Genomic DNA, 11,284 nt, shown 5'->3' on the forward strand with positions numbered 1-11,284 from the left:
TCTCCTTATAGAAGATGCTGATATAAACAGAGCTTAGCTCATTCTATCCTCAGAATACTTTACAAAGTAGGAATCCTGCTGTCCCCACTGTACAGTTGAAACTGTGGTGCACAGTAGCTAGTGAACTTACACAAGGTCACACAGCTGATGAGCGGAGCTACCAGGATTCAGGATTCAGGCACTGTTCAGGATTCAAGACAGTGTATTAAAAAGCAAAGATATCACTTTGCCAACAAAGGTCCGTCTAGTCAACGCTATGGTTTTTCCAGTAGTCATGTATGGATGTGAGAGTTGGACCATAAAGAAGGCTGAGCGCCGAAGAAATGATGCTTTCAAATGTGGTGCTGGAGAAGACTCTTGAGAGTCCCTTGGACTGCAAGGAGATCAAACCAATCCATCCTAAAGGAAAACAACCCTGAACATTCATTGGAAGGACTGATGTTGAAGATGAAGCTCCAATACTTTGGTCACCTGATGCGAAGGTCTGACTCGTTGGAAAAGACTCTGATGCTGGGAAAGATTGAAAGCAAAAGGAGAAGGGGGCCGCAGAGGATGAGATGGTGAGATAGCATCACTGACTTAACGAGCATAAATTTGAGCAAACTCTGGGGGACAGTGGAGGACACAGGAGCCTGGTGTGCTGCAGTCCATGGGGCCGCAAAGAGCCAGACACGACTGAGCAACTGAACGACAACCAGGATTGAAACTCAGGTAGCCTAGCTCCAGAGTCCACACACTCTTGCCACCACTTTATCAACCCTCAAAGTGCTGTATATAAAATACACATCAGCCATCAACGGATGGGTGGATCAACAAAGTGTGGTCTATCCATACAATGGGATATTATTCTGCCTTAAAAAGGAAGGAAATTCTGACACATACAACATGGATGAAAGTCAAGGACATTTATGCTCGGTGAAGGAAACCAGTCACAAAAAGACAGATATCGCATGATTCCACTTCTGTGAGATACCTGGAGTACTCAAAATTATAGAGACAGAAAGTAGAATGCCAGTTGCCAGGGGCTGGGGGAGGGAGGAATGGAGAGTTATCAATTAACGGGACAGAGTTTTAGATCTGCAAGATGAGACGAGTTCTGGAGTTCGGCTGCACGATGTGAATGTACTAGACCCAGCTGAATTGTATACTGGGTTAGATGGTTAAGATGATAAATATTATGTGCATATTACTACAACAAAACATATATAAGACTTTCCTGGTGGTGCAGTGGATAAGAATCCATCTGCCAATGCAGGGGACACAGGTACGATCCCTGGTCTGGGAAGATCCCACCTGCCACGGAGTAACTAAGCCCGCATGCCACAACTACTTACTGAGCCCAAGCTCTAGGGCCTGCAAGCCACAACTACTGAGCTGGCATTCCTAGAGCCTGTGCTCTGCAACAAAAGTAGCCGCCATTCAGAGCAACTAGAGAAAGCCCTAGCACAGCACTGAAGACCCAGCGCAGTCAAAAATAAATAAATAAAAACAAAACATATATATAATACTGGAGAAGGAAATGGCAACCCATTCCAGTATTCTTGCCTGGAAAATCCCTTGGACAGAGAAGCCAGGTGGGCTACAGTCCATGGGGTCACAAAGAGTAGGACACGATTTAGCAACTAAACATCGACAACATAATATATGTATAACATTATATATAAATAAATAAGCTACAAAATTTCAAAGACTTAATGTGAAAAAAAGTATGCAAAATATCCTACGGATAATTATTTATTGATTTGGCTGCATCATGCAGTTTGCAGGATCTTGGTTCCCTGACTAGTACTGAACCCAGACCCTTGGCAGTGAAAGCGTGGAGTCCTAAGCACTGGACCACCTCAGAATTCCTCTACTGATGATTTTTTAAATAGATTACATGTTGAAGGATGATACCTTGGACTTATTGGTTTAAATAAAAATATTAATGAAATTACTTTCACCTTTTTACTTTTTTAAATGCCAGCCCTAGAAAAATTATAATCATATCTGTGACTTGCCTACACTTTTTGGTAAAAGGTAAAAGATGTTCATGATTGAAAGAGTAACCAAAATATTGCCTTATATATATATTTTTTGAACAGTGCTGTTCTCAACTTCCCTTCAGAAAATGGCTAAGTGGTCAATCTTCAGCCACTCCTAGTAACAAGAGTTGTTTGTCCAGAGCCCAGGAGTTTTTCTCCAGAGGCCTGGGCATATTTTTGTACCCCCACCCCCCAGTCCCATCGCTTCCGTATCTGTAATTCATCTCGGCATGTGCTAACCAGTAGTTTCAAAGTGCTGACAGGACAGTTTCCAAATACAAGAGGCAGCAAAGTGCTTTTTCATCTGGAGATTTTGGGGAGGTGGAGACAAGAGACTGGTGGGTGCTCTGAGCCCAGCGCCCAGTATCAATGGCTGGGAAAGCAGCACTGTTCCAGGCAGGGTTGGCTCTTATTTTTGTTTTGTTTTTCTTTTTTAATGATTTCATTTATTTATTTTTGGCTGTGCTGGGTCTTCCGGCTGTGTGGGCTTTTCTCGGGTTGCAGTGAGCAGGGGCTCCTCTCCAACTGTGGTGCTTGGGCTTCTCACTGCGGTGGCTTCTCTTGTTGCAGGGCACAGGCTTCAGGCCTCGCAGGGCACGAGCCCAGCAGCTGCAGCTCCCAGACTCTAAAGCACAGGCTCCGCAGTTGAGGCTTAGTTGCTCCACAGCATGTGGGATCTTCCTGGATCAGGGACGGAACCTGTGTCTCCTAAATTGGTAGGTGGATTCTTTGTCACAGAGTTGATAGGGAAGCCCTCTTTTTTTCCTTTGCATAGATTTTTTTTTTTAACTTATTTTTTGGCTGCCCTGCGTGGCATGTGGGATCTTTGTTCCGCAACTAGGACTCGAACCTGTGCCCCAGCCATGGAAGCCGGAGTCTCAACCACTGCACCACCAGGCAAGTCCCAGGGCCGGCTCTTCTAAGCAGGCACCCCACCCCCCTCATCCCCTATATCTCTAGTTTGCCCCAAGTGGTGCTGGACACATAGTCCAACTTCATGGGGGCACCTCTCCCCAGTACCCCTCTGTCCTATGTCTGCTCCTCTTCCAGGTGGAAGCAATGCTCTTGTCCCTGTTGCGTTCCCACAGCTTCCCGTGCAAAATAAAAATAACCATGAGAGGCATGCCTGGCATCCACCCAGTTTCTCCACTTGGGTGGGGGCTGCAGCCGCGCAGAACACCCGAGCCTCGCTGAGCTCAGCCCTGCGAGCCGGACCCACGCGAGATGCCAATTAAGTGCGTCTCAGATGGCACCTGTGTGGGCTGCCTGATGAAGAGCCCAGCAGGGATGCAGAGAGCCGAGGCACGGCCCTCCCACACGGAGGGTGCCGCGTACACACAGATGCAACGGGCCCCGAGAAAGCAGCTCCGGGTATTGGGACCCACACCTGGCAGAGCCGAGGCCTCCGGGGCATCACTGGGGCAGGCAGGGGAGTTCCCACATCACCCCTGGAGCCCGCTGGGTCACCTCCAGAAATGTCACAAACCAAAAGATGGCTAAGGGTGCCTCATGAAGTTCAACAGTTACCACAGGCCGCAGCAATTCCACTTCGAGGTATATACCTCTCGAAGCACTGAAAACAGGGACTTCCCTGGTGGTCCGGTGGATAAGACTCCACGCTCCCAATGCAGGGGACCGTGGTTCCATCGCTGGTGGGGGAACTAAGATCCCAAATGCCCCAGTATGGCAACAAAGACGCAGGACAGCCACAATTTATTTAAAAGAAAACTAAAAACACCAAAAACATTATGTCCACATAAAACACATACCAGAACCTTCACAGCAGCACTCTTTACAACAGCCGAAAGTTGGAAACAACCCGGCGTCTGTCAGTGAAGCATGGGATAAAAACAAAACATGGTCCAAACAGACAAGGGAATATTATTAAGCCATGAAGAGAAGGATGCACCCCCTCAGCCTGTTTTCCTCTTCTTTTTCAAAAAGAAGATTGGATAACAGTAGCTCATAGTAACAATAGTTAAAAACTTTCAGAGTGTGGACACCAGGTACAATTGTAAGCAGTTTACATGTATTAATTCATTTAATCCTCATAACAATCTGATGACAGAGACAGGGTTATCTGCCCCATTTTCACATGGGGCACTTAGGCACACCAAGGTCAAATGACTTGAGCAAGGTCACTCAGCAGGTAAATATCAGGTTAGGAATGACCCCTGGTTAGCATGCTTTGAGCACCAATGTTTATCACTGCTAAGACTTTTGTTTTCACTGCACCATTCATGATCAACAAAGGAAACCCAAGGAAAAGAGGACGGCAGCACCTGGATCAGACATTTCCTTTCTCCTTGGTCCCTACAGTCCTTATACAGTGCGGTACTTTATACTCACAAGAGTTGTAAACTCTGAACTTCAGGTCTCCTCCCTGGAAGTCCATTCCCTTTCATAACAAACATGAGGAAGGGTTTGTGTTGGGACCCAAGGACTTTACTCAGACTACAGAGATGGGTCTAGGACTTCCCTGGTGGTCCAGTGGCTAAGACTTCAAGCTCCTAATGCAGGGAGCCCAGGTTTGATCCCTTTTCAGGGGACTAGATTAGACATGCTACAACTAAGAGTTTGCCTGCTATAACTAAAGATCTCAAGTGCCCTAAGCTGAAGCAGCTCATCAGGGACCAGACCAAATCTTTCTGTCTTTGCTTCCCCAGCACCAGCAGAGGGCCTGGAGTGAAGGTTCTAGATAACTGTTGGTAGGATGAATGACAGCTGAGATGCTCCAGCACCATTAAGATCTGGGCGGCCATCCTGGCTTGCTCATTGTTAAACATATGCCCATGACATGTACCTCAAATCTCTTCCTAGCACACTCAGAATAAAATCCAAACCTAGGTCTCTAAGGGGCTATGCGATCTGATCCCTGCTGGCCCCTCTGACTTCATCTTTAACCACCTTTGGCCTTGATCATCTTCTGTGATGCTGGTCTCCTTGGCTTTCCATAAACAGTCATGCCCCAGGGCCTTTGTACTTGCTTTCCCCCCAAGATATTTGCATGGTTCACTCCATGACTTAACTAGGGCTCAGATGTCACCTCATCAGAGGGGCCCTCCTTGATCACTGTATCTAAAAAAGCTCCCAAGCAAGTCAACTCTATCATATTCCACCCACCTTCCTTTTCAGTTCTTCCACAACCTGGGTCAGAATCAGGACTGTGTTTTCTGTTTACATATTTTTCATCTATCTCTTCTGCACTAAAACATAAGCTTCACGATGGCTAGGGCTTTGTCTTGTCCAAGGTATATCCCCAGTGCCTAGAAAAGAGTCTGGAAAAGTGAGGAACCTCTAACAATTTATTAAATGAACCTCTCAGTTTCATCACCTGTAAACCAGGCTACACAATTTCTCTCGGGCAAAGTGATGGTGGGAATGGCTTCCCCAGTGGCACAGTGGTAAAAAACCCGCCTGACAATGCAGGAGACACAGGATTGTTCCCTGGTCTGGCAAGATCCCCTGAAGGAGAAAATGGCCACCCACTCCAGTATTCTTGCCTGGGAAATCCCATGGACAGAGAAGCCTGGTGGGCTACAGTCCAGAGTCACAAAGAGTCGGACACAACTGAGCACACACGCCTGGCATGTGATGGTGTAAATGCACGTGATGTGAGACACGGTGCTTGGGGACCATCCTCAGGAATGTCACTGGTGATGACGATGGGAAGAGCCTTTCCCCTCACCTCCCATGCCAGCCCCTCCTCTTACCTTCATGTTTCTGGAACTCCTCCTCGGAGAAGCTGACGTCCTTGTGGGAGAGGTTGGTCATGAGCTGCTTGTTCTCCTCTTGCAGCTGAGCGATCTGAGAAAGGAGGTCTTGTGCTTCCCCTCGCCACACGTCCTCCACCAGCTCCAGCTCCTGCAAGGGCGAGGGGCCAGCATGGGGTCACTCATTGCCTGCCCAGGGCAACAGCCTCACCCACCCCATCCCGGACCCTCAGGAGCAGCTCAGAGATGCTGGAGCTTTGGGGTTGTTCCCTTCTCCACAAGAACCAGACATCAGCAGGTGAGCAGTTCAGGCATCACTAGCCCACAAGGCAACTTCACAAAAACTAGAAGGTGCCCTTCCTCTGGGCAAAGCCCACACTTACACTGTTAGGACCCATGCAGGTTAGAACTGCCCTGAAGACAACCATGGCACTGGATCTGCACCTTTTAACAACCCAGACAGGAGACGGAGGATGCAGGGGTAGCCCCAGGTTACAGGGGCCTGAACATACCTGCCCTTTGGGGAGGTCACATCCCTGATCCTCGGGCAGACTTTCCATCCCAGCAGGACACACCTCTTTCCAAGAGGCAGAGAGGGCTGCAAAGATCCCAGGGATGCTCCCTGGCTCCGAAGCTCCTAGTATACCTGAAACAGGCACCTCTTCAAGTAGCCTTGAGCAACTAACTTTAGAACTCTGAGCTTCAGCTTCCCTTAGCTGGGGAGCCCTAATATCAAGGCTCACAGTGAAGAAAACAAAAACACTAATGTTTAAAGATACATGCACCCCTCTGTTTACAGTAACATTATTTACAATTGTCAAGATCTGGAAGCAACCTGAGTGTCCACTGAGAGATGAGTGGATAAAGAAGATGAGGTATATTTACACAACGGAATATTACTGAGCTGTAAGAAAGAATGAAATCTTGCCATCTGTGACATGGATGGACCTAGAAGGTATGATGCTAAGTGGAACAAGTTAGACAGAGAAAGACAAATACCATATGATCGCAGTTATCTGCAGAATCTACAAAACAACATAGATACAGAGAACAAACAGGTGGTGGCTAGAAGGGAGGGGCTGGAGAGGGAGTGAAATACGTGAAAGGGGTTAAGAGGTACAAACCTCCAGTTACAAAATAAATAAGCCACAGGGATGTAATATATAGCATAAGGAATACAGTCAGTAGTATTGTAATAACTTTGCATGGGGACAGATGGTTACTAGACTTATCATGGAGATCATTTCATAATGTACATAAATGTCAAATCACTACACTGCACACCTGAGACTAATATATAACATTGTGTGTCAACTATGTTTCAGTAAAAAAAAAAAATAAAGGCTCACTGATTGAATGTGAGGATAAACAAGACACCTATTAAATTATTTTGTGGATGGCTGTAATCAGAGAAATGCTGTAATCAGAGAAACAGATAATAACAAGTGTTGGCAAGGATGTGAAGAAACTGGAACCCTCCTGCATCACTGGTAAGAATGTAAAATGGTGCAACCGCTGTGGAAAACAGTCTGGCAGTTCCTCAATAAGTTAAACATAGTTACCATATGACCCACCCATTCCACTTGTAGGGTCTGAGAAATGAAAACATATGTCCACACAAAAACATCTACATGAACCTTCACAGCAGCATTATTCATAATTACCGAAAGGCAGAAACAACTCAAACGTCCATCAATTGATGAGCAGGTACATGAAACGTGGTGTGTCCACATAACAGAATGTAATTCAGACAAAAGGAATGAAGCATTGACACAGGCTACAACTTTGATGAGCCTTGAAAATACGATGCTGAGCGAAAGCAGCCAGATGCGAATGGTCACTCAGTGTGTAGCTCCGTTGATGGGAAATGTCCACGATACAGATGAACATACAAAATCCACAGATACAGAAAGTATACTGGCAGCTTGGCAGGGGCAGAAGGGTTGGTGGGGTATAAGGAACGGCTGTTAATGGGCCTGGGTTTTCTTTCTGGAGTAATGAAAATGTTCTAAAACTGACTGTATTTTTCCAAGTCTGGAAAAATACTAAAAAAACATTGAATTGTATGCTCTGAATGGGTGAACTGTATGGTATGTGGATTATATTCAATAAAGCTGTTGCCAAAAAAACAGGTATTTTGTAAAACCATTAACTGTATAGAATGCTTGCTTAAAGCATGGATACCGGAACCTGTTGACCTGAGCATGAATTTAATTTCTGCCACTTACTAGCTGATCTTGGACAAGTTATTCAATCTTTGGGTGCCTTGGAAATGAGGAAGATAGTGTAGTATCTACCCTGCAGGTTGTCATGAGGATTAAATGGTTAATATATGTAGATATTTGGAATTATGCCCAGTACTCAGAAAGTGCTAAACACATGTCTGCTAATTTCTGGTCCTCCTACAACCCATCCCAAGCCGGCCCAGGTGGCCAGATGTCAGCATTGCCTCTGTTCATCTTTTAAATGAGTTCCTAAATCCCATCACCTTCATCAGGAAGCCTGCTGAACTGGGGAAACGAGAGGTAATGACTTAAGTATTCACACAGCTGGTTCAAGGTCACCAGGGGGAGGTGAAGGGTGGGGCCACAGGGCAGAAGCAGTGATTGAAAGATGGAGTGGCCATAGGACCTTCCCACATGCAGGTATGGACTGGGGGTAGAGTCAGGCTCTTCCTGCCCCAGGCCTCTCTGCTCCCAGCTGACAAAGGCTGGGTGCACAGAGGACCCCAGGGCTATTAGCCTATCAGTCAAGTGTAACTGGCTGGAGGGGGCAGAACAATGGCCCCCAGAGATGTCCACAGCCTAATCCCCCTGGAACCTGAGAATATGTGACCTTGTGCGGCAAAAGGGACCCTGAGATGGGGAGATGCTCCTGGGTTATCACAGGTGGGCCCAATGTAATCACAAGGGCCCTTAAACATGAAAGAGGAAGACAGGAAGGGCAGAATCAGAGATGATGGGGGGAATTCCCTAGTGATCCAGGGGTTAAGACTCCACGATCCCACTGCAGGGGACTCGGGTTCAATCCGTGGTCAGAAAACTAAGATCCCGGATACAATGTGGTGACAGAAGCAGAGATCACAGTCAGAGATTTGATGATGCCACACTGCTGACTCTGAAGATGGAGGAAGGGGCCACGAGCCAAGGGATGCAGGTGGCCTCCAGGAGCTGGAAAAGGCCAGGAGATGGATTCTCCCCTAAAGTTGCCAGAAGGAATGAATTTCCTGACACCTGTTTTTAACCCAAGTGAGAATCCTTTCTGACTCTTGACCTTCAGAATTTTATCCAGTATTCTTCATATTGATATTATTCATAGTATCATATTATCCAACGTGATAATAAATTTGTGTTTTGAGTCAGTAAGGCTGTGTTAATTAGCTACAGCAGCAAGAGATGAATACATTTCATCTATTATCCCTCAGTTCTTTTTTTTATTCTTCTCTCAGTGAACTGAACTTGATGCTGGGGGAGCTGGTTCTTGCCCCTGAGCTGATCAAGGACAATTTGATCTTGCCTCCACAACAGCTAAAAAGGCTTTTCCAGGAAGTAGCCCCTGACTGATCATCTCCTTCACCTTTTCTCAGCACTGTTTTCAAACTCCTTATGCAGGCCCATGAGGCCCAGAGTTATCAGATCCCTGAACCTCCCTGAGAGATTCCCAGTTGGCTCAGGGGTAAAGAACTTGCCTGTCAATGCAGGAGGTTCAAGAGATGCGGGTTCAATCCCTGGGTCGGGAAGATCCCCTGGGTAAGGAAATGGCAACCCACTCCAGTATTCTTGCCTGGGAAATCTCAAGGACAGAGGAGCCTGGCTGCTACAGTCCACGGGGTTGCAAAGAGTTGGACACAACTTAGCCACCAAACAACATCTCCCTGACCTCTTCCTCACTTGCTCTGTTCTTGCCATACCAGCCTTCTTTGTATTCCATGCACACACCAACCTCCTACCTCAGGGCCTTTGCACTTGCTGTACTTCCTGCCTAGAATGCCCCCCTCCAGATCCCCCTATGGCTGGTACCTACCCTTCATTTGGATCTCAGCTCAGATGGCACCTTCTCAGGGAAAGCATTCCTGACTGCTCCATCTGTGAGACCCCAGTGCTGACCAGTCTCTTTTATATTTCCCCATTTTATCTTCTTCATGGCACTTATGATAAGCTGAAATTTTTTAAACTGTAAAAAAAAAAAAAAAAAAACCTATCTCCTCATGCTAGAATCATATCATTCCATCAGAGTAGCCATTAGTCATGTGTCTACTGAGCACTTGGAATGCAGCTGGTCTCAACTGAAACATGCAGTGAGGGCTAAACACTCACCGAATTTCAAAGACATAGTAGGAAAAAAAGAATGCAGAATACCTTATTAATAATATTTTGGTAACTGTGTGGTGATGGATGCTAACTGATCTTAGGTGGTAATCATTTTACAACATACACATATATCAAAGCATAATGCTGTACACCTAAAACAGTGTTATCTGTCAATCACATCTCAATAAAAAGTACCTTTACATTGACTACATGTTGAAATAACATTTTGGAAAGCCTGGGTTTGGTATGTTATTAAAATTAACTTCATTTGAGGAATTTCCTGGGTGTCCAGTGGTTAGGACTAGGTGTTTTCATTGTTCTGGGCCCAGATTCAATCCCTGGTCAGGGAGTTAAGAATCCGCAAGCCACAGGTGAGGTAAAAAAAAAAAAATGTTAACCTTACCTACGTCTTTGTATCAATGTGACACACCACATTTATTTCTATGGGACAGCACTGCACTAGAAAGTCAAGCCCTTGAAGACAAAGACCTCATCTCTTGTGGTCACTGCTGTGACCCAGAACAGTGCCTGGCACTTTGTAGGTACTCAATAAATATATCTGTTGAATGAATAAATTAATAACGTACACTATTTACATGATATGCATCTGCCACTGCTTTCTAAAGTCTCTGTGTTTTTCCCGTCTTCCCTGTTATGCACTCGCTGCCTGAGATGAGGACCTGGTCTTCCTTTCCTTTGCATCACCCATGCCACCTGGGAAGGCACTGTGCAAGCTGTGGTCGGTCAACAGGGTTGCAGACTGAGCAACCAGGTAGTACCTGATAAGACTGTGGCCTAGGTCTGAGTGATGAACAGACTGAGGCTGGGGGTCTTTTGGGAGGAGGAATAGAAGAGAGTGTACAGGCTTTACTGGAGCCATATTTGCTTTGTTTTTGGTTTTATGACTGTGCCATGCAGGATGCAGGATCTTAGTTCCCCAAGCAGGAATCAAACCGGTGTACCCTGCATTGGGAGCTTGGAGTCTTAACCACTGGATCGCCCGGGAAGTCCCTGGAGCCAGCTGAAAGAGAGAGAAGGAAGAAAGGAAAGAAGGGAGGGAGGGAGAAAAGGTGGGAGGCAGGAATGAACAGACAGACAGATAAGATCAAGGACATGCTAAGAAGATTTTTGTGGAAATAACACCTTGAAAGATCTTTTGAGGCTTATGAGGGGGTGGGGGTGGGGTGGAGGAGGGAATAAGAGGAGTCTCTTTTGATTTCAAGAATATGAAGTAAAG

General features: G+C 46.2%; 1 protein-coding gene across 6 annotated transcripts in view; it reads right to left on the reverse strand.

Annotated features, from left to right (window-relative positions):
- Positions 1-11,284, reverse strand: part of RILPL1 (Rab interacting lysosomal protein like 1) — a 40,537-nt gene that overhangs the window by 26,343 nt on the left and 2,910 nt on the right. For all 6 annotated transcript variants that reach the window (XR_006264420.1, XM_043442169.1, XM_043442161.1 and 3 more), the window contains exon 2: positions 5,738-5,888. Coding sequence is in view for 5 of the 6 variants with exons in the window: in XM_043442169.1 (XP_043298104.1) it covers positions 5,738-5,888 (151 nt within the window). In the remaining variant the exon portion in view is untranslated. The remainder of the gene's footprint in view (positions 1-5,737; positions 5,889-11,284) is intronic.

Source organism: Cervus canadensis, chromosome 1 (assembly GCF_019320065.1).
Source record: "Cervus canadensis isolate Bull #8, Minnesota chromosome 1, ASM1932006v1, whole genome shotgun sequence".
NCBI lineage: Eukaryota > Metazoa > Chordata > Mammalia > Artiodactyla > Cervidae > Cervus > Cervus canadensis.